The 26,139-nt window shown below is 38.1% G+C and overlaps 2 protein-coding genes across 2 annotated transcripts; both read left to right on the top strand.

The window, feature by feature from the left end:
* Positions 1 to 26,130, top strand: LOC126371487 (short/branched chain specific acyl-CoA dehydrogenase, mitochondrial). Its single transcript, XM_050016799.1, has 9 exons — positions 1 to 162; positions 254 to 374; positions 11,928 to 12,028; positions 14,082 to 14,288; positions 14,910 to 15,080; positions 17,879 to 18,042; positions 24,002 to 24,146; positions 24,675 to 24,810; positions 25,336 to 26,130. The coding sequence occupies exons 1-9, from the start codon at positions 130 to 132 to the stop codon at positions 25,512 to 25,514; spliced, it is 1,257 nt and encodes a 418-aa protein (XP_049872756.1). The 5' UTR covers positions 1 to 129; the 3' UTR covers positions 25,515 to 26,130.
* On the top strand, positions 3,347 to 8,603 carry LOC126371560 (uncharacterized). The gene is made up of 3 exons (XM_050016888.1): positions 3,347 to 5,455; positions 6,362 to 7,211; positions 7,947 to 8,603. The coding sequence occupies exons 1-3, from the start codon at positions 3,684 to 3,686 to the stop codon at positions 8,388 to 8,390; spliced, it is 3,066 nt and encodes a 1,021-aa protein (XP_049872845.1). The 5' UTR covers positions 3,347 to 3,683; the 3' UTR covers positions 8,391 to 8,603.
* Positions 26,131 to 26,139: the final 9 nt, after the last annotated feature.

The raw sequence follows: 26,139 nt of genomic DNA, 5'->3' as shown, positions 1-26,139 counted from the left end.
TTCAAAACTCGTTATCTCACAGCGAACGAGTCCTTCAATAAATGAAATAAAACCAGTCTGTATTCCGGCCGGCGACTCGTGCGCACGACTATAACACACGCGCGCAAAAAGTGCAAAAAACAACTTACAATGATCCCATTGCGACGTATCATTGGCAGTAAGGTGCGTGCCCAGCACCACTAAATTTAAAAAATAAAAATTTTAAAAAGAGTTTTAAAAAATGATCGTTATTTGAAATGGCGCGGTTTTACAGATCTTGGAGCAATGGAGGGCGCCGATTGCTGCAAAGGTGCAAAGGAATTACAGCTCAGAAGCGAACACTCCAACGCCACTGAGCATATTGACTGAAGATGAACTGGCTATGAAGGAAACAAGTAAGTTATTTCTCTTAACCATGTGTAACTTACCTACCTACTTACATAATTTTGATTTTAGGGGTTAATGCTATTCGCGTCCGTAGGCGAAACCCTCGGGCTTCAGACTAGATACTAATGCTCTAGTGCTGGGGATTCTTCAAGGCTAAAGTGAATAGGCATTTGCTAGGTAAGCGTGATCTACCCTCGACCACAACGTCACTTACCATCAGGGGCATGTTTAATAAAACTTACAATTGTAAATTTACAACGACAATTTGGTGTTCATTACGCAGCTAATATGAAACTGCAAAATAATCGTGACCACACACTCCGCAATGTACATCAAATGTCATTGTAATTTACAATTGTAAGTTTTATTAAACAGGCCCCAGGTGAGATTGTGGTCAAACGCGAGCCTATGGTAATTTTAAAAACAAAATTGAACATCAAATAAAGTTTTTTAATATTTATACCTAGTACCTACTACAAAGTCGTGCAAGTAAATAGCATAATATGCTTATGCATAATGGTTCGACATTTAATCAGCCAGTGTGCTACCTGGGATACCATTAGCTGATTATAGGTAATCTGCATACTTACTAAAGAAATGAATCTTATTACTATAGACGTAACATGAAATATTCTGCAAGATGAGGCAGCATGAAATACTTATATTTTTTTTGTTTTCTTAATTGATTTAGCTTTGGCGACATGGCCATTGGAATAATTATTCTAAGTTTATATTTGCCTGTGGTCATGCAAGAACTACATTATAATAAAATACATAACACTACATCTAGGTAACTCAGTGGGTAGGTAAGAAAGCAGTCGTTACATAAGCCATGTCAGGGGGCTCAATAGTAACCCTGACACCAGGGTTGATAAGGTTTGGTAATCCACCGCACCAACCCACACGATAGAAGGAGTGGGTAGGTGCCTACTCAGTTCATCTTGCAATTGATGTACCTACTTACTGACTAGCCCGATAGGGAGAATATAGACGTAAACTTATGTAAGTAATATTACATAATATAAGTGATTATTAACTTATATTGGTACGTCCCATTGCTAGGCACGAACTTCCTCAATCAGCCGGAGAGGATATGGAGATGAATATACTACTACCCTACTCTATAATTAAATTAAAAGTAAAAAAAAGTCAAATTGAAAAAATATGATCTTATTATGGTAAAGACTACGAAACTAAGCAAATAATTGAAGTAGGTATAATGCCTAGTCTACGCAAGTGTTTTTATATTTAGGTACCTATCTTAACAATAAGTATACTTACAATCATGAGCAATATAATGTACCCACTTTAGGACTCCGTCGCACTAACATATTTGACATTTAGTGAGACTTACAGTTCAATTTGTCAAAAAAGTTAATGTGACATGGTACCAAAGTGTATACATATAAATGCTCGTGACCGTACCTACACACATAAGATCACGCCTATTTCCTTTTGGGGTTGGCAGAGACCACGGAATTCTACTTACTACGATCCTGACACAGTACCATTTTCTCGTCTTCCACTATAATTAAAGACTTCATGCATGCTCGCCGGCTTATAACCTATAATTAACCAAAGAGAAATCACGTAGGCACCTACCTCCTGGCATCTAAAAGATAAAATATTTCTTATAATTTAAGCATACTCACCACACAGAAATAATTTCTATATTTATCGCAAATTACATTTTGTTATCATCAAAAAGTCGACATATAACTCTATACTTATTTACCTACTTACCGCGATAAAATGACCTTGATGTAGCGCATGGATATCTACCTACCTAATTAAATATATAATAAGATATCATACATACATACATAAACAGCCTATATACGTCCCACTGCTGGGCATAGGCCTCCCCTCAATCAACCGGACGGGGTATGGAGCATACTCCACCACGCTGCTCCAATGCGGGTCGGTGGAGGTGTTTTTTACGGCTACTAGCCGGGACCAACGGCTAAACGTGTCCTCCGGAGCACGGAATCATCTTACTTTTTCGGACAATCAGGTGATTCAAGCCTGAAAAGTTCTTACCAAACAAAGGACAGTATCACAAAGTGATTTCGACAATATCCCCATCGGGAAAAAAACGAATAAGATAAGATAAAAGAGAAAAAACAACGGGGAATAAGATATAATTTATAATAATGTCGTGAAGTGACAGCGCCATCTAGTGCGTCAGCGACGAACCGCGGCATTCACAGCATTCACTCGTTCAGAAACAACTCCATCTTGGGACAACTCTCGTTCAAAAACACTCGCCATCGCCATCTTGGACGCTATTAGCTATTATACTTACCACCTGTAAACGTTGTAACTATTGTTAAATAAAATAAATAAATACGTTGTAAAAATATATATTGAAATTAAACGATTATTAAACATTTGGTCCATCGAGCCGGATGTACGAGAAGAAATCGTCGACCTTGGATGCAAACGATTTACGAGGAGAAGAATCTTCAGCAGCGCTCTGGTGAAGAAGATTATTCCTTTTCTCATCCCTGTGCTTCGATTTGTGTTAAAACCGTGTTCTTATACGTTTTAGGACTTCGCGCTTGTCAGCTATTGTATGCGTGGGGGACGGGGCTACGCGTGAAATTGTAAGTATTCACCCTTGTCTTTCCATAATGCCTGACAATATGAGTAGCGATAATGAGTGTGATAAATCGAATGAGGATGCTCTCGTTGATCTTAAGCGACAACGAGGCACTTTAAAAGCTCGTGTAACTAACTTCAAGTCTTACCTGGACAAGAAATTAACTTTGCCGTTAAACGACGTCGCTAAAGCCGAATTGCAGTTGCGTATCGAAGCCATGGTAAATGCCTTTCAAAATTATAATGATATTCAGAGTGAAATTGAGCGCATTGTGCCAGAAGCAGAGCTTATAACTAACATGGAGTATCGCGAATCCTATGAAGAGCTTTATTATTCTTGCATGGCAAAAGCAAAATGCCTAACTAATACTGTGGACAATACAACAAGTTCCAAATCCGTTCACTTCGCTGATTCGCTTATATCGAAAGTGAAATTGCCTGATATAAAACTACCTCAGTTTGATGGTTCCTACGACAAATGGCTTGAGTTTAGAAATTCATACTCTACATTGATTCATAAACGTACGGATCTCGATTTAATTCAAAAATTTCACTATTTGCGTTCATCAGTTACGGGTACTGCAGAACGAGTTATAAGCGCATTGGAATTCACACCTTCTAATTACAAATTTGCGTGGGAATTATTAGAAAATAGGTATCATAATGAGCGGCTCTTGGTACACAACCATGTCAAAGCATTGTACAAAATTCCACCCATGATCAAGGAATCGCCGGCGCAGATTAGAACGATGATAGATACCGTGTTACGTAACTTGCGAGCTCTTAAGACTCTAAACGAACCAACTGACCATTGGGATACGTTACTTATTTATTTGATCGTTTCCAAATTTGAACTTTCTACAGAAAAAGAGTGGGAGTCGTATAAGGGAACTATCATATCTAATTCGCAAGGCGACTCTGACTCGGAGTATAAACTAAAATTATCTGAATTAATTACCTTCCTTCGAAACCGAGCCGATATGTTAGAAATGATAAACCTAAACCACGGCAAAACGTTTAAATTCAATAATACGCAGGATAGGAACATAAGTGAGACTAAAAAACCAGTTCAATCGACGTCACAAACGCATAGTCATAGCTATGTAGTAACGCGCAAGGAACAAACAAACAAGTCGTTTGATAAAAAACGCGTATGTAGTATGTGCAATGGCAATCACCTTTTGTACACTTGTCCTGTCTTTCTCAATCTAACGGTAAAAGAAAGGTCTAAAATCGTTGATGAAAAACAAATCTGTCGTAATTGTTTACGTTCAGGTCATTCGCTAAATGATTGTTTGTTTGGCCCTTGTAAACAATGTCAATTAAAACATAATACTTTATTGCATTTTGATAGGTCAAATAATACTGGCGCTGGCCAACCCTCCGCGGTATATAACGAGTCAGCTGATGATAGGGCTGGGCCATCGCACACTACCACTGCATTACATTCTTGGTCGGGTTCGAATACCGGGGTAACGAATTCCCATTCGGTTTTACTATCTACAGCGTTGGTAGAAGTAGCTGACAAAGATAATAATTTTCATACGTTCCGCGCTCTGCTTGACAATGGCAGTCAACATTGCTTTGTCACAGAACGTTTGAGTAAACGAGTACGCGTTCCTTTAATACAGTCCACTGTACACGTATCAGGGGTGGGACAAGCAGTCACGCAGTCGAATTCTGTGTGTAAAATAAATATGCGTTCTAGAACTAGTGATTACGATACTAGTATGTCATGCATTGTTCTGCCATGCATTACTCCTCGTTTGCCGTCGCATCATATTGATATCGATATGTCTTGCATTCCTGAAAATATTTCGTTAGCAGATCCCAACTTTTATACGCCGTCGGACATCGATTTGTTGATTGGTGCAGATAAATTCTGGGAATTATTACACGAAAATAAAATTCGTTTGCCCAATGGACCTTACCTGCAAAATACAAAGTTAGGATGGTTAATATCAGGGCCTATTCAGTCGAATTCATTAATTCAAGGCAACATTCAGTGCAATTTTGTACAAGGTCTAGACGCTGAAATGCGTAAGTTTTGGGAAGTTGAAGACATCCCACGCGTGGACAAATTGCTCACAGATGATGAAAAGTATTGTGAAAAAATATTCATGGATACTACAACGCGGGAAGACGACGGTAGATTCGCCGTGCGTATTCCTCTGAAAGAATCGCCCGAATTACTCGGCGACTCTTACAATATGGCGGAAAAAAGATTCATGTCGCTCGAACGTAAGTTAAATCGTTTACCATCATACAAACAATTATACGTTGAATTTATGCGTGAATATGAACAAATGAATCACATGACTGAAGTGAATACTTACGGTAGTTCGAATTATTTTCTTCCACACCACGGCGTGTTCCGCGAGAGTAGCAGCACCACGAAGTTGAGGGTCGTGTTCGACGCAAGCGCAGCTGCCTCTTCAGGCAAGTCGCTGAATGATATTCAGCAGATCGGACCGAAACTTCAAAATGACATATTCTCGATTTTATTACGTTTTAGACAGCACAGGTACGTCGGCTGTGCTGATGTCGAAAAGATGTTTCGACAGATTTTAATTCAATCAGATATGCGTGATTTACAGCTAATTCTTTGGAGAGAGAAGACGTCCGATCCGCTGAAAATCTTTCAACTGAACACGGTCACCTACGGAACCGCGTCTGCACCATACCTGAGTATGCGTTGTTTAAAACAACTTGCTCAGGATTGTAACGATCACGTCATCGCTGACATTATAAATAACGATTTCTTTGTAGATGATTTGATAACTGGGCACGACGATCGAGATGTTTTGTTAGATATTTGCAGAAAAACATCAGAAATCCTAAAATCAGGGTGTTTTACATTGCGTAAATGGACTTTTAACTTCGACGTGTGCGATACGATATCTAAGGAGTTGTCGGTTGGTGAGCTAACTCAAAGCAAAACCCTCGGTCTAGGTTGGTTAAACGATACGGATAATTTATACTTCACTTCAAGTCTGCAGCCTAATGACGTATCACAGTTAACAAAACGTCATATGCTTTCGATCATTTCACAGATATATGACCCGTTAGGTTTGCTTTCGCCGGCCGTCATTATATCTAAAGTACTAATACAGCGGCTCTGGTTATGTAAGATCGGGTGGGATGAGCCTGTCCCGCGCGACGTCATTGGCACATGGAATCAATTTATTGATTCTCTTTCGACTTTAAATACGTTAAGAATTCCACGCTTCGTACGAAGCGGTAACAACCCATATACCGAGCTTCACATATTTACGGACGCTTCGCAGACCGCTTACGGGGCCTGCGCATATATACGGACATATAACGATGACAGCGACATTGTTGTAAAGTTGTTATGTGCAAAAGGTAAGGTCGCGCCATTAAAAACATTGAGTATTCCCCGTCTAGAACTTTGCGGCGCGTTGATAGGTGCGAAATTGTATAAGAAAATAATCGATTCACTGCGTTTATCTTTCGATCATGTCTTCTTCTGGACGGACTCCACTATAGTGATGGGCTGGCTACGAATGTCGCCGCATTTATTAAAAACGTTCGTTCAAAATCGCGTCACGGAGATAAACGAATTGACAGGAGATATGCAGTGGTTACATGTAAGTAGTGGTGACAACCCTGCAGACCTAGTATCTAGGGGTCTTAATCTAGACATGCTTAGCCGCTCTTCACTCTGGTGGAGTGGCCCTTCCTTTTTATACGATCGCGAAACAAATTGGCGAAATAATAATATTCCGTCTGAAAATAATTTACCCGAAGTTAGGGGCAACCCTATCATTGCCACGACTACTAGTATACAGTTTCCGAACGTTATTGATTTTGAGAAATATTCGTCATATATAAAATTAAAACGCGTATTTGCATATGTTTTGCGCTTCATAAATAACTCGCGTAAACGACAATCGATCAATCAATCATTCAGCCAATCGAGCGTTACTGGCAATCGATCAAATCGTGTAATCGATTTAAGCGCACAGGAACTACTCTCGTCCGAGCAGAAGCTCGCCCGTCTCGCTCAGTTGCAATCATTCCCTGACATTTTTTGTTGTTTACGCAATAAATTACCTTTAAAATCAGTTAAAAACAAGAAACTATACAACAAAATTGTTGGATTAAATATTTTTCTAGACGATAATGAGGTAATTAGAATCGGTGGACGACTGTGTAATTCATCCAGTTTCAGTTATAATAAAAAACATCCAATCTTGCTTTGCAGTAAACATCGTTTCGCTGTGTTATTATGTGAATACGAACACAAACAGTTACTACATGCGGCTACGCAGTTACTAGTAGCCAACTTACGAGATAATTGGTGGATTTTAGGAGTTCGGAACCTATCAAAAAAGGTAATTTATGATTGCGTTGTTTGTACGCGTTTAAGGGGTAAAACATTGAACCCTATCATGGGTAACCTACCTGCCGAGCGTTTAGAGCAAACGTTTCCATTTTTTCGTTGTGGTGTTGATTACGCCGGTCCCATATATATTTTAAATCGCAAAGGCAGAGGGGCTAAACTCATAAAGGGGTACATATGTTTATTCATATGTTTTCTAACTCGAGCGATGCATTTGGAACTTGTAAGTAGTCTCTCAAGTAATGATTACTTACTGGCCTTAAAACGTTTTATCTCTCGTCGTGGAAAACCGACAGAGATTTTTTCTGATAATGGGAAAACATTTGTAGGTGCACAAAAGGAAATATCCTCATGTTTTGATGATGATGCTCAAACTAATATTGTAAATTTCGCTTCAAATAATGGTATAGAATTTCGATTTATCCCACCATACGCGCCTCATTTTGGAGGGCTGTGGGAGGCAGGGGTGAAGTCTTGCAAATTTCACCTGCGACGTGTAGTAGGCACAGCAAATTTAACATTCGAGGAGTTTAGCACGGTCTTAGCGCAAATTGAGGCTGTCCTAAATTCCCGCCCTATATCTCCTATGTCCTCAGACTCCAACGACCTGCAGCCCCTCACACCAGGGCACTTCCTCATCGGGCGTTCTCTCACAGCGCCGGTGCACGACGATCTCACCTCCAGGCAGGCCAACCGGCTCCCTCGCTACGACCGCATAGAACAGATGAGACAACATTTTTGGCGCCGCTGGTCTACAGAATATATTTCGGAGCTGCAGTTGAGGACAAAGTGGAAGACTAAGGCCGACGACTTACAGCTTAATACGCTTGTTTTAATCAAAGAGGACAATTGGCCACCTTTGAAATGGCGTATGGGGAGAATTACACGTCTATATCCCGGTAAAGATGGGGTGTCACGCGTTGCTGATATTCGTACGGCGTCAGGCGTCATTCAACGTGCGTTCTCCAAGATCTGCCCATTACCACTGGAGCCATCTCCATCAAGCAGCGTTAACGTTTTGGAAGATGGACCTTCCAAGGCTGGGGGCATGTCGTGAAGTGACAGCGCCATCTAGTGCGTCAGCGACGAACCGCGGCATTCACAGCATTCACTCGTTCAGAAACAACTCCATCTTGGGACAACTCTCGTTCAAAAACACTCGCCATCGCCATCTTGGACGCTATTAGCTATTATACTTACCACCTGTAAACGTTGTAACTATTGTTAAATAAAATAAATAAATACGTTGTAAAAATATATATTGAAATTAAACGATTATTAAACAAATAAATAAATGTGTATTCTAAAATATTATCTTATTGATATAAGTATAATCAATAATTGTACTGAACTGGGGGGTTAAAATGGCCACATCGAAGCAATTCATCTAAGAAAGCGATATTACTTACTATTTGACATTTGTTTGCATTTCTCCCTTACTACAGGGATTTGACAGGTCCGGTTTTTTACAGAAGCGACTGCCTGTCTGACCTTCCAACTCGCTACGGGAAAACCAGCCCAATACAGGTTAGGTCACATACCTGTGAAAAATGTTTTTCTCATGAACGTGGGTTTCCTCACGATGTTTTCCTTCACCGCTGAGCACGTGATAAACATTTATGATCATAAATGAATTCTAAAACAAATTCGACAATCATTGGTTTAGGCGTGTGCTGGATTCGAACCTGCGAACTCAAAGTGATAGGCAAGCGTTCTACCAACAGAGCTACCACGGCTCGGTTTGTTGTTATGACAGCAGTAATTCCTGAATTGACTCAAACTCGTGACCTCTGGTTTGCGACGGCGCGAATTATATCGAGGTCTTCGACCAATAGCCGCACGACGTTTGTCCACGTAGACATACAATCGAAGCCCTTGATATAATTCGCGCTGCGCGGAACCCGTGTTGCGGGCGCTGGTTTCCATAGCTATTACACCACAGAGTTTGTACGCATAGGAGGAAAACTTACTTACCTACCCACTTATAAGTTTTGCGTAACAAGGGGCAACCCAGCATAAAGTTTATGTCTGTATATTAAAACAGGGCATATGATTATAAATCCTTCTTATTGAATTAGTCGTAGATAATTTTGAGGAGCCTAGTCCATTCGTCACCTGTAGTCTACTCGTAAGAACATAAAATGCTAATAACTATCTGCCTACTGCGGGGTATTCAGACGTACTTATGGGGTAGAAAACCCCTTCGGCCGCCTACGAAACCATTGCTATGTAACCAGTTACCTATGTGGAAAGGCCAATTTTGTCACCAGCAAAGCATTAAACCGGCACTTATCACTTTAATGTGCTAAAAGGTCCCATTATGTATCCGACGGAGATAACAATATCAATTGAATAATAAGTAGGTACCTAATTGAAGACCAATTTGTTCGCTGTTGTGCAGGACACAAATAAATATTCTACACGACTTATTCCAATGTGCTTGTACCTTATTGATGCTAATATTGATTACCTGAAGTAGTCACTCCGCCAGCGGTTTCCATCTTTGTCCGTCCTTTACTTTACACATACGTGGACCCATGGTATAAGAAGACCAGGTATGCTCAATCCTATAACAAGCCGCCATTGCTAGCCCTTTGATAACTAACGTAAGTGTTACCATTAAATTGGTATCTCCAACATTCCAAGGACATAAAATTTTATTATTGAAAATTAACTGAATTACTGACTAAGAAATTAAGTAGATGGTGTGTACAGGAATCAGCACCATTGAAAAACCCTCTTAAAATTGTATATTGGCCTATAACTCGAGAGAATTAAGTTGACAGCATACTCAGACGGGTTGCATACGAGCGAGATACCTTTTTTATTCGCCCGGGTTATTCATTCATTTTAGTAATTAACAGTTGTCAATCATTCGTCCCTTTCCTTTTCGGCGGATAAGAAAATGGCAGGTATAGCTTAAAATAAAATTAGATGCTGTGTACAGGAATTAGCACCAATGTGTGTTAATAGAACAACAAAACTATTCTAAAACATTTCATAATATATAATATCAACTGTAATAATTATCACGAATTCGTAACAGCAAGATTGTATAAATACGTAAATTGTTATCGCTTTATTTTCGTTCGTTATCAGTTGACACTCCAAATGTTTTTCTCGCGTTGCTAACTCCAATCAGAAATAGATTAGATAATAATTTTAAACACTATGATGACGTAGGTAGTTTTAGAAATAAAGCCTTAAGAAAATCATAATAATATTAGCAAGCGTAACATGAGGAGGTCTTCTTCTTCTATCGTGTGGGTTGTGAGGTGAATTACCAACCTCATCAACGGCCTGTCTGACCTTCCAACCCGCGAAGAGAAAACCAGCTCAATTCAAGTTAGGTCACATACCTCCGTAAATGCATTTCTCGGGAATGTGGGTTCACTTACAACCATGACATATGATATGATCCAAACATGAATTTGGAAACAAATTCGACAATCATTGATTTAGGCCTGTGCTGGATTCGAACCTGCGACCTCAAGGTGAGTGACAAGCGGTCTACCAACTGGGCTACTAAGACTCCTACTAGTACTACTTAGTTTAGAATTATTCCTTATTCCATGCTCAAATCTTCCTCAACTTCGTCCTTAGTTGAGGCCACTTCAAGGAAGACAACGAACTCAACTCAAAATCGGTATTCTTCACTGCAGTTAGTAAACTCTTCCCCGAGGACATAAATGTTATCTTAAAATACCAAAAATCTTCAACTTAAGGCCGAGTCGAGTATACACGAGTTAAATCATCTTTACTTGACATTCAAGCTTTTTTTATATTTAGATAGGTCACTTACCTACTCACTAGCAGAATTACCTTATCATGATAACACTTCAGGAGATCATGTTATCATGATAAGGTAATACTGCTCTCTACAACAAATATTGACGATAAAGGAATAGGTACATTATAAAATATATAAAAAAATATAATATATTACTTTATATTCATTGTAACAATAATACAATATCCGCAATAAAATAAGTCGGCAATAAATATAATGCGTTTGAATTGTTCGAAACGATAACAATAACTGCATAGAATGCACTGATAAATTAATATAGGTAGGTGAACTTGAAATAAAAATTTAAATAATTTTAATCGAATCAAGTAAGTAGGCAGCTTACAAGTAAACCTATAAACAAACGACAATGTCGAAATAGTGCTAGTATTATCTAGGTAATAAATCGCTATTTTTATTACATAAGTATTTAAACCTAATCCGTACCAAATAAATACCATTTTGTTTCACCTTTAACATGCTCGAGATGATAAACGACTGAACGCTTACGATATGCTCGAGATGATAAGCGACTGAACGCTTACAGCAAACTCGACAAGATAAATGACTGAACGCTTATAATATGATTAACGACTGAACGCTTACAACATACTCGGGAAGATAAGCGACTGAACGCTTACAATATGCTCGATGGAGATGATAAGCGACTAAACGCTTGCAACATGCTCCAGATGATAAGGGACTGAACGCTTTTCTTTACTCGAGTCCTACAGCCAAGTAAAGGATTAGGTAAACAGTCATTTAATAAAAACGCGTTAGTAATGGATTCTCTTTCTTTGTTTTCAGTCAGAAAGCTGGCCACAGACCAAATAGCTCCACTAGTCAAGAAGATGGAAGATGAACACCGCATCGACGATGGGGTTAGACAGCTGCTGTTTGACAATGGCGTAAGTTCATTTTTTAAATTTTAAAGACTTGGAAAAGTTATTATTTGTTATAAATTAATTATAGAAATTCATCTGTCGGCTGTGATTTGAGACTAAGGGTGGTATTAATAAACGAATCTCAGCTGAGACTGCCCTCAAGATCTCGCTCAAGTCTCTGTTTTTATATGAGAACTGTCATATTGACATGATCTTGAGAGCAGTCTCAAAGCTGAGATTAGTTTATTAATATCACCCTAGTAGTATTGAGTATCGAGAATAGTCTAAGCCTGAACGCTTACAATATCCTTCCATGCATCATCCATCTCTCTAGGTCTCTTACAATTTGAATCTTTACAAACAACAACTACTTAGGTAATAAGTGATGTAACACCACAACTAGCAAGTCATTGACATAGGGAAAACCATTACGTCACTAGCTTGGTGAAAGAGCGTAGGTACGATAAGGTGCAAAAGTCCAATCAGTTTCTTGCAAAGTAATAAAGTAACTGGTTGCACTTAACCTCCTGGTTATAATTTAAGAACTGCGCTCTTATCGGTGGAGAAATCGCCATTCCTCTCTTTTCTTCGCCAAATCCTTCACCTCCCGATACGACACGACCTGCACCTTCTCAAACAATCAATTATATGTCGTTTCTGTAACAAACCAAAAACACCTACAAAACCATAAATTTTATAATTATGACAAGTAGTGGTTCATAATTTCACCACTGTTTACACATAATTCGCTGGGCTCAGTGACTGCACTTTTGCTCTTTGATTGTACATTAGGTAATGTATGGAAATGCAAGGCTTGCACTAGTATGCAAGTGACAACAAGTGGAGCGCTCCGGTTCGATCCCCGGTACTGTAACACCAATGAATATACCTACCTAGTACTTATTAGGAGAGAAGCGCTTCTACTATAAAAAGTATGTATCGCTGGGTAGTTTCCTAGGTCAAAGATAAATTTTGAAATTCTGATTACTAAATAAAGACAGATCTAAAGGTGACAAAATCGTTTCCTTTTTTTTTCATTTAACTTATTTATGTATTTTAATAAACAAAAATGTACTTAATAAGTAATAAGTGCGACATTTTGACACGTTTTTCTATGACGTCACAGGCTGCTTTTTCATACAAATTCCACAGTAATTTCGTGTTTCGACGTTTAGTAAATAAAAAGTAACTGATTTGACTACCTAGTTGGAAACTACCCTATTGTGTAGTTCAAAAACCCGAATTGATTATCCGTTACAATGACGCAATGTATTAATTTAAAAGAATTACACATTAACAGTTTAGACGCTGCAATTAATTAATTTAGGCAAGTACCAAAAATAGTTCTTACCTACTAATTTCTTCCGGTAGTTTGTAAGTGTGGCTAAGATTACTAAAGACATGATTATAATGAACAGGGGGTTAAAAAAGGCCAAATTGAATAAATGACGAACACTTTAGCTGCTAGACCTATGTGACATATGAGCATTTGGAACCTCGAGGCGCGCGCTACGCACACGCGTAGCTATCGCGAAAGCTGTACCAACGATTGTGCTACCAACACGCCAACTGAGTCTTGCTGTCCACACGAATGTGCGCACCGGTAACGCGTAGTGCGTTCATACAATGCATCGACGGACCGGCCGACGCGCCACGCCGCCGATCCTACAATCTCGATACGTGTACAATAGGTACCGTGTTAGTGACATCGTAACGAATACTCAGGGGGATGATTCAGACCATGATTCTGAGTTAATATCAAGTGGGATTTTACGTCGCAAAATTCATGATTTTTTTTGTGTTCTTTTTAATTATTTTCAGTTCCATACTTTTGCGACGGAAAATTCCACTTGATATCAACTCAGAATCATGGTCTCAATCATCCCTCAAAGTTTTCGTTACGATGTCACTAACACCCTGTATATGTAGTATATAAGTAGAATTCTGTGGTCTTTACCTACTCCAACGGGAAATAGAAGTGATTGAAGTAAAGTCAAGTGGTGAGTGCGTTAAGTGTAGTAAGCAGGTGTGAGGATTTAATGTCCAGCTTTATGAATCACCAGCGTATTCTTTCCAGCTTATGGGTATAGAAACCCCTGCTGAATACAGCGGCTCAGGATGCGGATTCCTCACAATGATGCTGGTGGTGGAAGAGCTGTCCAGAGTGGACCCCGCCGTCGCGGCCTACGTGGATATCCACAACACCCTGGTCAACTCGCTCTTCATGAAGCTAGGAACCGAAGAGCAAAAGAAGAAATATCTTACTAAGCTCTGCACTGAATATGTAAGTATTTTACTGTTTTTCACAGGGTCAGCTTACCTTTAAGAAGATTTGACAGGTCCGGTTTTGTACAGTTCCAGTTTTTTTACTGCCTGTCTGGCCTTCCGACTCGCGAAGCGAAAACCAGCTCAATACGGGTTAGGTCACATACCTCCGAAACGCATTTCATGGGTGTATTTACCTCAGCCGTTCCCGAGAAAAAGGGTCTTAACTGACAGACAGACGGACCGTAAACGGCCTCCGTGGTCCAGTGGTTGAGCGTCAGGCTCACGCACGATCTGGAGCTCCCGGGTTCGAATCCGGGGGGAAAATATCACAAAAATTACTTTGTGATCCCAAGTTTGGTTAGAACATTACAAGCTGATCACCTGATTGTCCGAAAGTAAAGTGATCCGTGCTTCGGAAGACACCTTAAGCCGTTGATCCCGGTTACTACTTACTGAAGTAAGTAGTCGTTACATGAGTCATGTCAGGGGCCTTTGGCGGCTCAATAGTAACCGTGACACCAGGGTTGATGAGGTTGGTAATACACCTCACAACCCACACGAGAGAAGAAGGATTCTGTTTTTCCTTTTGAGGTTTGGAACCCTAAAAATATAAAACTTTCAATATTTTCTTCTCCAGGCCGGCAGTTTCTGCTTAACAGAGCCCAGTTCAGGGTCAGACGCGTTCGCCCTGAAGACGGTGGCGAAAAAGGATGGGGACCATTACATCATCAACGGCTCAAAGATGTGGATCTCCAATTCCGATGTCGCTGGAGTGTTCTTGGTCATGGCTAATGCTGATCCTGCTAAGGTAGGCTTGGGATTTGAAGTATACAGATGGTTTATTTGTCATTTTGAAAGATTGACACATTTTATACATAGTAAACTATTTTTAAGGGTGTTGTATTTTTAACAGCCTCCGTGGTCTAGTGGTTAGAGCGTTAGGCTCACGATCTGGAGGTCCGGGTTCGTTTCCCGATGGGGACATTGTCGAAATCACTTTGTGAGACTGTCCTTTGTTTGGCCGTAGGTCCCGGCTATTAGCCGTAAAAAAACACCTCCACCAACCCGCAGTGGAGCAGCGTGGTGGAGTATGCTCCATACCCCCTCCGGTTGATTGAGGGGAGGCCTGTGCCCAGCAGTGGGACGTATATAGGCAATTTATGTAAGGGTGTTGGGACCCTCATTATATAAATTTCGGCAACAATAGATGACGTAAGTGTAGATAAACTAAACCAAATGAGCTCTACACCTTTTTGTCACTAATTGAAGGTCTAAGAGAACCTACAAACAAATAAATAATATTATAAACCCTTCCTATTTTCTTCAGGTTTACTCTGGGTTTGAAGCTATTGACAACTTCCTAAGTTCCTACTTAAATGTTCTTTTTATTACTTATTATCAGAAACTACATATAAAAAAAGTTTTATAAAGGATTATTTAGGTTTGTTCGTAGCATAAAATACAGAAACGGCAACAATTGAACTAGTAAATGAATCAACGCTCTTAGGACTCATAGATAAACATGTAAATTGGTAAAAACACCTAGATAGAAGAAGAATATGATCTTAAAGAAATTTAAAAACCTACAGACTTTCTACTGCTCTCACCCTTTACTATGCGTATGTGGGTAAGGACATATTATACGCACCGAGGCATCTGCTTTATTTATATTATTATTTTATTTATACCTAAAACAAACAGATAGCTTTTACGAAATATCCTTTACGAGATTGGAATTTGAATTGTAACAGATTATAAATTTATAATTTTTATGACATTTTATAAATTTGTAAATCTGTTCGTAAAATACAAAGATTTATTTAAACGCCGCGAAGATCTCTCTGTAAAATACACATTGAGTCATGGAAAAAGTTTTGTAGAACTTAGATTCAGATTTATTTATTTTTAATATTTAGCTGACACATTTTAAGTACAAAATTATACAAATGGTAACATAAATTATATGACCGTCAATTTTAAAATTACAAATATAATTATTATTGTAATAGAATATCAATAATAGAAATCAGATTAAAATAACACCACGCGCGATTAGATTAATTACATTTTTCAACTTGTCATCGACACGAAAGAAGAAGATTAAAATAATAATATTAGATACAATTTGTATCACAAATCAATACAATGTCATAATAGTCATTACAATAGTAGTAATTACATTAGTTAGTAGGTAGGTCACGAGTACTAATATGCTACGAATAAATTATTTATTCGTAGCTAATATGTATACACTTTGAAACCATGTCAAATTACGTTTTTTGACAAATTAAACATTAAGTCTCATTAAATGTCAAATATGACAGTGCGACAGGGTTCTAAAGTGGGTACATGATATTGCTCATGACTGTATCTATGTACCTATACTAGATACTAGGTACATCTCATTCTTTGGTCAAAAAAGGAATAATTATCGTAATTATCACACCATGCAAATAGAATTGTTTGTTCCAGATAAGATTGCTGACCTAATAAGAGTTATCTCTTCAAACACGAAGTAGGATACGTCAATGTACCAAAGTTCAAATAAACATAATTTCTACTGACGTTTTCAGTCAAAGACACGTCAGTCATATTGATCAATAATAAACTCAAAATGGATAAGATCGATAAGATTATCGAAATATTATTAAATATTTTCAACGGAACACCATAAGACTAATGAACTACGTACTTAGTACATTTACGAAGTGATTATACGTAATAATATACAAAGAAAACATGAAAGATGTTTTAAGTGTTATAGATAGATAGACGAATGTCTAAGCGGATATGTTTTCGACCGAAGCTATGTTATAAAGCAAGCTTATTTATCGAACTACTTAGTGATTCGTCGAAGTTAGCGATTTGTTGAAATAATGGAGACACTCAGATTGGGCTTTTTCACAAAGTTTTGGTCACCATCTATAAATCTCGGGCGAAAGACGTCAAGCATTAATGAATAGAATAGAAATAGTTTAAAAGGGCGCCACACACAATAACAAGACAATAACATCATATACAATTTCCACAAAACAATTACAAAAAAGCAAGATGGATGTTCGTCGAAATGATCATAAGGTGGTGGTGGACGTGATGAGATAAAAGGGCCTCACTCAGCACAAGTCGCGGCGTGAACCACGACGCTGATATTATGTGGACCCTTTTGGGTGAGCCACGAACATCGTGTTCCATAAATATGTGTTAATAGTACAAATAATGGTACAAAGGCTTTTGTAAAATATATTAACCTCCTAAGACCGAATGTTCTTTATAAATCCAAACCCCATTGTTTAACTATTGTGTCTGGAAATCTCGGTCTTAAGAGTTTAAATACCATAACTAGAAGCAAGTCACTATTTAGAAATAGAACTATTGTTATACGAGCAGGCTTAGCACATTACCTTCCTATAGCGCGACGCGACGCAACGTGAAATAAAATAAGGTCCTTCCTACAACCGTCCACTGGAGACATAAGAGAAAATCAATATTTTGACATCGGTTTCTCATTTCTTATTCAAAATTTCATAAGAATACCAGACACCGCCACCACTCGATAAAATAAGCCTTATGACTGAAGTTATCGATATACCACTGTATATTTTGCAGGGCTACAAAGGAATCACCTGCTTTATAGTAGAACGCGACACCCCTGGCCTGAGCGTTGCCAAGCCTGAGAACAAACTGGGTATCAAGGCCTCTGGTACCTGCATGGTGCACTTCGACAACGTAAGGGTACCTGAAGGCAATATCCTTGGAGAATACGGGAAGGGGTAAGTTGGACAACGTAAGCTCCTTTTGACAAACCATTATTAAAATGTGATTATAAACAAAATTTTAGTTAGTTTAAATCTAGGTAAAAAAAAATGTTGCCTCAATTTGTACCCGGAATGAAATGAATTGAATGATATCGAGTTTTGTTATAGATACCCACTTACAGACTTTTGAAGTAACGTCAAGTCCCTATCTCGACCAGCGCCATAACCAGATAATTGGCTACTTGACACGAGAGGGCGCTGCAGTGCTCAGAACAAGTAGCTCTGTACAATTATTTCATTTAAAATAGTATAACCATTAATTTAAACTAAATTTCCACACAAATAGATTATTAAAGCTTTGTTTCTAATGTACGTAATATAAAAACATCAAATAAAGTGCTGTAATCCGAAAAGTGTTAAAAAAATAAGGTTGTGACAATAAGTGAAAAGTATAATATTCTGAACTCGAAAATTGTGTAATAGTGTCTTGCAGTGCAGGATAAGTAAGAAGGTATTCTTATCCCCTTATAAACATAAATTCAATGAACAATATATAAACATATAATTTTAACAACCTCACTTTTCAAAGAAATAAAAGCTAGGAATGCAAAACTTTAATGACAACGCCATCTAGTGAAAACACCGTTATTAACATAAGACTACGCGTAGTGAGAACGAAATACGCTACATTATTATACTTACCGCTACACCAGATTATCCACAGAGGGCGCTTTCTCGATTTTTTCCATATTGGAACACAAACACTATGGAAAGAACTCCTAGACAAAAGAAACTTACAAAGAAAGCTAAAGCTTTGATCACTACTTCAGATGAAGAAGGTAATGTAACACATCCTTCTTCCCAGAAAGTATGCAACTGTGCGGAAATCTCTCAATCTTTCCATTCACTAAAGGCTGAACTAAAAGAAATGCTAGAAACATGGAAAAGTGGACAAGAGACTCAATTAACTGGAATACAAAGCTCTTTAACCGAAATGCAATCCCAAATAGCTTCTATGGAAAAAACTAATAGCGAAATCGAAAAATCGCTCGAATTTTTGAACAACGAGCACAAGGACGTAACTGCTAAACTATCTTCAATGGAAGAAAAATCTCTGTCTTATGAGCATCGCATTCTTTACCTGGAACAAGCATTGGAAGAACAGAACAGGAAATCCGTCATAAATATGCTTGAAATAAGAAATGCACCCAGCGCCCAGAAAGAAACCCAAGCGGAGTTAATAAAAACAGCTATCACCATTTTCAATGAGATCTCGGCTAATGTTGTTTGCTCTGATATTCAAGACATACGGCGCCTTCCGTCTAAGACTGAAAAGAAGACCATTCTTGTCACGTTGAACTCTGCCATATTGAAAAATAAAATTCTTCAAGCTGTCAAAGCCTACAACATGCGAAACAAGAACAGTAAGCTCAGTACATCCGTAATCTGTTCCTCCAGCCCCCCCGAGCCGATCTACATTGATGAACATCTGACTGCAAACGCTAGGCGTTTATACTACCTCGCACGGCAGCTCACGAAGACAGGCCTGTATAAATACTGCTGGACTACCAACGCTAGAGTACTCCTACGTAAAGAAGAAGGTGCCAAGACCATCCTCGTCACGAATGAATCCCAAATAGATAAATTGAAAAACAACAACTTTAAATGACTAGTATTTTATAAGCAGTACTTAAATAACTATATAACTGCCTATTACATTTTATATTACTTTTCTACAACTAGTCACAGACTATTGATTCTATTTGATTTCTTTACTAATGTGCAACTATCTCTATTTCATGTTAATAACTTGCTATTGAATTTATTGATCTCATTATCTCAACACTTACATAATTTACACGCATATACACATCCCATCACTCACATCACACAACCTTTCTGTACAATAAACACATTTGGTCTCACACATACAAAAATACACATCATGTTACACACACATTCATATTTATACTTTCTACCATATACAAAGCCTACTAAAGTATATTTATATACAATTAAGTACCACACTATTCTTGTCTTACCGATAAATCTTTCTAAATACATCTTTGTAATTAAGCATAAAATTCGCGATGACAAATGACATTGTCCAAGACTTAGATGAAGTCTCTATATCTATGTCAAAATACTGTGATCCAGAGCAATGTATAAAAATAATTAAGCAACCCGAAAAGAACCTTAATATTATCACCCAAAATATACGAAGTATATCGGCAAATATAACGGATTTCAGTATACTTTTAGATAGAATAAAAATACAATGTGACATTGTAGTTTTTACGGAATGTTGGCTTGTCCATAATCCAATTATTGCACCCTTAGCAAACTATATAACATACTCCTCTACAAACCCACATAACAAAAATGATGGGGTCACCATATACATAAATAATAACCTAACTAATGTCTCAGTAACTGAACCACCTGCGATGATGGACTCTAGTAGTCTTTTGATTAAGATGGGAACGGACACTGCTATACTCGCAATTTACCGTCCAGATGCCTTTAAAAATGCTGAAAACTTTCTACGCTCACTAAATATAGTTCTCTCAGAACTTAATACATTTAAAAATATAATTTTAACTGGAGACATCAATATTGACATTTGTTCTGATAACCGTCACCCTTATTCCGAAGACTATCTTACTATCATGGCTGCGCACGGATTGCTTCCAACTCACACTCTTCCAACCCACCATCTAACATGCCTCGATCATTTCTTCCTGAAATCAAGTTACAGAGCATATACATTAATACTACAATCACCAATCACAGATCATAACACAATCATTTTGTCACTATTAACAACTAAATCACTGACGCCCCCAAAACACATGACCAAAATTGACTACGCCGGGGTCCATAGTGACATGAATAAAATAGATCTATCACCTGTCCTTACGGCGTCAGATCCTAATCTTGCCGCGAGTACCATGGTCAACATGCTAAGTCACACTCTAATTGAAAACTCAGTCGTAAAAACCATTCCACGACGTTGTAGAATTATTAAGCCCTGGATCACACCAGGCTTATTAAGGTGTATTAGAAACAGAGACAACCTCTATAAAAAATGTAAACGATCACCCCATAACGAAATCCTTAAGATAAGCTTTAAACGATACCGGAACTTCTGCAATGCTCTGCTTAAGAAAGTAAAGAGAACCTTCCAGCAAAATAAACTGCGGGCGGCAGGGTCAAATAGCAAAAAGCTCTGGGAGACAATTAAAGACATTGCATATTTAAATAAAGGAAAAGTTTGTTCGCGGGAATTACTTCTCTGTAAAACATCATCTCAAGATTCAATCAATCACGTAAACTCTTTTTTCACCGGTGTCGGGAAAAACCTTGCGGAAAATATTATTAGAACTCGTTACAATGGTGCAAATAAATCACCTTCTTATTCTGTGGTTGACTCGTTTGTCCTTCTTCCAACCGATGAAGATGAAGTAGAGCGTGTTATTATATCTCTTAGAGACGATTGTGCAGTAGGATGCGACGGTATTTCCACTAAGTTTGTTAAAATGTACAGAAATATAATTATCCCACCTCTAACACATATTTGTAATCTATCACTTTCAACAGGTATATTTCCAACTGTCTTTAAAAAAGGTTTAATACATCCAATATTCAAGGGTGGAGACCGAGATCGTGTAACGAATTATCGCCCAATATCAGTATTGCCAGTGTTATCTAAAGTTTTGGAGCGTTTAATAAACACCCGCCTCATAAATTATCTTGAAAATAAAGACCTTCTTAGTAATAAGCAGTTCGGATTCCGTACTGGAAAGTCTACTGCTCAAGCTGTACACCAACTGACTAATAAAATTGTTCTTAGTTTGGATGAGGGAAGAAAATGTCTTGCTATATTCCTGGATCTAGCCAAGGCATTTGACACGGTGTCATTTCCATTACTTATAAAAAAATTAGAAAATCTAGGTATTCGTGGAACCCCGCTGAAACTCTTTCAGAATTACCTGACAGGTCGGGTCCAGTGCGTTACTATTGAAGGTCACACAAGCTCAAACCTTCAGGTCGAATACGGCGTACCCCAAGGTAGTATTCTGGGTCCCAGTCTCTTCCTAACTTACATTAACGACCTGTGTCAATTACATCTTGACAATGGGGAACTGTTTTCTTTTGCCGACGACACTGTTTTACTTTTCACGGGGAACTCGTGGAAGGAAGTGTATGATTCAGCCCAAAACGGGTTCAATTTAGTGTCTGATTGGTTGAACCAAAACCTGCTCACCTTAAATGTAGACAAAACAAAGCATATGATTTTTACTTTGCGTAATAAACATCTTCCTGACCCGGCAATATTTACCATCGCTGCACACTCCACTCAAATCCCTCATACTTCACCTTGTAATTGTCCTAAAATAGAAAGAACTAATAGCATTAAATACCTCGGAGTCCTTATAGATAGCAACCTCACTTTTAACTCACACATTAGCCTCATATCAAATAGAGTCCGTAAATTAATATTTGTATTTAAACATTTAAGACATGTAGCAGACCCTCCAACTTTAAAAATGGTTTACATAGCACTTTGTCAATCAATACTTATTTATTGCATCACTACATGGGGCGGTGCACCAAAAACCATTTTCAAATCTGTAGAACGTGCACAAAGGGCACTGTTAAAAGTAGCTACATTCAAACCTATGCTATTTTCCACCTCTCTACTCTATGAGGTATGTGACGTACTTACCGTCCGACAACTGTTCATTCTTCATACTATACTTATGCAACACTCCCAGACTCCCGTTGACATCGACGTTACATATACAAGGCGTAACCACTTAGTCGCAAAATCTTCCTTCTTCAATACCAGTTGTAGCCATAGATTCTTCTGCTTTTTGGGTCCCTTTCTGTACAACACGCTTCAACGTAATCTTTCCATTCACTCCCAATCAACACTACTTTGCAAAAAGGCTGTTACCAAATGGTTACAAGGACTATCATACGATGACACGGAGAATTTACTTAAACCTGTTGGTTGATTATCTTTAGTAAACATAATAATATTCAAGAAGATACACCTCACACAACACACACACACACACACACACTCACACACACACACTCACACACACACACACACACACACACACACACACACACACACACGCACATAGCAAGTTGCATTTTACCTTAACTATTAATTATTATTTTCTCTTTTTATTGATAACTTGATATCGTTCAAATTTTAAATATTATAACAATATTCATTGTCAGCACCCTCACTTTTGGCTTTTGCATACAACTTTTGGATGGTAGCTGGTATCCTTAGCTCAGTTTTAAAAACTTTTAGGGATAACAGCCGACTCATATCAATTATGTTCACAGCCTGTAACTACACATTTATAAATGTAAACAAATATTGTCATATATTTAAGGCTTTAATGGTACGAAATAAAGATATATTAAAGATAAAGATAAAGATAAATGTCCTGGTTTCTTACAATAATAACATCTCAAGTATTTTAGAAATTATAAACGCTTATTTTTTACCTCTTAAAATATTTTATTTTCTCAAAAAAGCTTTATATAATAGTAAAAAAAAACATAATTTACTTCATTAATTTCAAATTTCGCGCGAAAACGTTTGGACATGTGACATTTTGCTTATTGACGTGACATTTCAATAAACAAAGAATCTATCAAACTACAACTTGAAACCTGACAGATAGTTTGTTTATTTTGTGAAATGTGACGTCACACGAAGCTCAATCATGGCCGCCCGTGTTTCGAGTCTTGTAATACACAGATAAAAAAACGCATTCTTAATAATTTGCAAAAATAAGATTATTTAAAAATGATCTTAATAAAAAATAAATATTGAATAATTATCATTAAATTATAGAGTACCATATTCGACATATTTCATATATTTTATTGTTATAATTGTCAGCGTGTTGCCATTTCTTATAATATTTATAAAATTCCCCAACAGCTACAAATACGCAGCGGGTTTCCTGAACGAAGGGCGTATCGGCATCGCGGCACAGATGGTCGGTCTTTGCCAGGGATGTATGGACGCTACCATCCCATACACGTTGGAGAGGAAGCAGTTCGGACAACCCATCTACAAGTTCCAGGTACGTACATACATGAACTCAGGCCCGTAATCCTTAATAGGGCACACACACTCGTACGGCGCCAGGCGATAGGTATACCTATACTATTAAAACTATGCATACATAACAGTTAACATCTTAGAATAAGGGTGTTACTGAACCGTATACAATTAAGGTAAGTTAAGAGTAGTGTTTTTAATATGTTAGGTACATTTTAATAATTGGTAGGTAGGTACTGCAATAAACTCAACAATTTTTAAACGTTGAACCACTAAGTATCTAAATAAAAGAGAACGAAAACTCCACTAAAATACCTATCTAGGTATCGTCACGTCACGTGTAACGTAGCCGCGCGTTGGTAGGTAGCCCTAGCGACTGTTTCGCGTTGTTCGATTTACATTGCGGCGCAGTAAAATCTCAAAATCTGAAATAAATATTTGCGATAAGAAAAACCATCGTTTTTAGTACAATCAAATAGACGTTCCATTTTTTTTCGTTACGATGTCACTTAAACCCGGTATGTCTTTAACTTCTTTATTTTTCTTCCAGGGTATCAACTACCAAGTGGCTCACTTGCAGACCGAGCTGGAAGCGGCGCGCCTGCTAATGTACAACGCTGCCAGGCTGAAGGAGCACGGACATGACTTCGTCAAGGAAGCTGCCATGGCCAAATACTTTGCTTCAGGTGATATATTGGTGCTAATTCCTGTAGACACCATCTAATTTTAAGTTAAACCTGTCATTTTCTTATCCGCCGAAAAGGAAAAGGACGGATGATTGGTGGACGTGATTTTTACAGCTAATCGCCGGGACGGCTTAACGTCCGACGCACGGAATCATCTTGCTTTTTCGGACAATCTGGTGATTCAAGCCTTACAAAACAAAGGACAGTCTCACAAAGTGACTTCGACAATGTCCCCATCGGACATCGAACCTGGACCTCTAGATCGTGACCCTAACGCTCTAACCACGGAGGCTGTAACTTTTATATGCGCAAATGTCAAAATGCAATATTGCTTTTTAGATTGTTTCAGTGAGGACTTTTAACCCCTTGATCGTTAGCTAACTTGTGTGCTTTGCTAACTGTCAAGTCATGTCAGAGGCCTTTCGCGCCTAGATGGCTCTAACAATGGTTACATTAATCCATAGAAACTACCCAACAGTCTCCACTAACTAGCCAACACACAACTAACACCCTAATTCCTTCCAGAAATCGCTCAGCACCTCACGTCGAAGTGCATCGACTTTATGGGCGGCGTCGGCTTTACTCGCGACTTCCCTCAGGAGAAGTTCTTCCGAGACGCCAAGATTGGCACCATCTACGAAGGCACCAGCAACATGCAGCTCCAAACCATCGCTAAACTTATTGAAAAGGAATACACGCAGTAAATTGACCATTACATAATTTAGAATTAGAACCCTGTCGCATTAACTAATTTAACATTTAATAAGACTTTGTATCGAATTGGCAAATAAGTCAGTGTGATATGGTTCTAGTTTTGGTGAAATTGTGTATAAAATATGTGAAAGAACCCTTGTGGTATCTACAATACACATGCAGCGTCTGTGGATCTGTCGCATCCATGGTGATAGGTAGTAGTTATGTAACTTAACTCCAGTGAGGTTCTGTGCCAAGGGGGTAGGCACAAGAAAAAAATCAAAACGTACACATAACTAAGTTTGAAGGCAACTACAATTGTATCTCCACTTATTTTATGCCACTAGACCTTCTATTATAACCATTTATTCCAGTTGGATAAGGTCCAAAATTGTTATAATGAAGTGAATTCTAGACCCCCTTTTAACTGTGGTTATGATACTGATTTTTTTTATATAAAACATTTTATTATTTACCTTTATTAATATTTACATGCATACAGTATTGAAGTGAGATTGAATATTTTGCAAGTATATCATATAGCAAGTTCTGTGAATTTGAAGTCCAAAGTTGGTGTGAATACTTTTTCTATGTATCTTCATTATATATGACATGTACATAATAATTGTTTTATTT

Source organism: Pectinophora gossypiella, chromosome 12 (genome assembly GCF_024362695.1).
Source record: "Pectinophora gossypiella chromosome 12, ilPecGoss1.1, whole genome shotgun sequence".
NCBI classification, from domain to species: Eukaryota; Metazoa; Arthropoda; class Insecta; order Lepidoptera; family Gelechiidae; genus Pectinophora; species Pectinophora gossypiella.
The sequence above is the reverse complement of the archived record's forward strand: the minus strand, read 5'-3'. Positions and strand labels throughout refer to the sequence as shown.

Bases quoted from the DNA above. Each gene is read 5' to 3' on its own strand.
- LOC126371487 (XM_050016799.1), top strand. From the start codon at position 130: ATGATCCCATTGCGACGTATCATTGGCAGTAAG. The intron at 14,289-14,909 runs GTAAGTATTTTA...TTTCTTCTCCAG, and splicing joins CTAAGCTCTGCACTGAATAT to GCCGGCAGTTTCTGCTTAAC. The intron at 15,081-17,878 runs GTAGGCTTGGGA...TATATTTTGCAG, and splicing joins CTAATGCTGATCCTGCTAAG to GGCTACAAAGGAATCACCTG.
- LOC126371560 (XM_050016888.1), top strand. From the start codon at position 3,684: ATGATCAAGGAATCGCCGGCGCAGATTAGAACGATGATAGATACCGTG. The intron at 5,456-6,361 runs CATATTCTCGAT...AAAAACATTGAG, and splicing joins GGACCGAAACTTCAAAATGA to TATTCCCCGTCTAGAACTTT. The intron at 7,212-7,946 runs GTGTTATTATGT...AACGACCTGCAG, and splicing joins GCAGTAAACATCGTTTCGCT to CCCCTCACACCAGGGCACTT.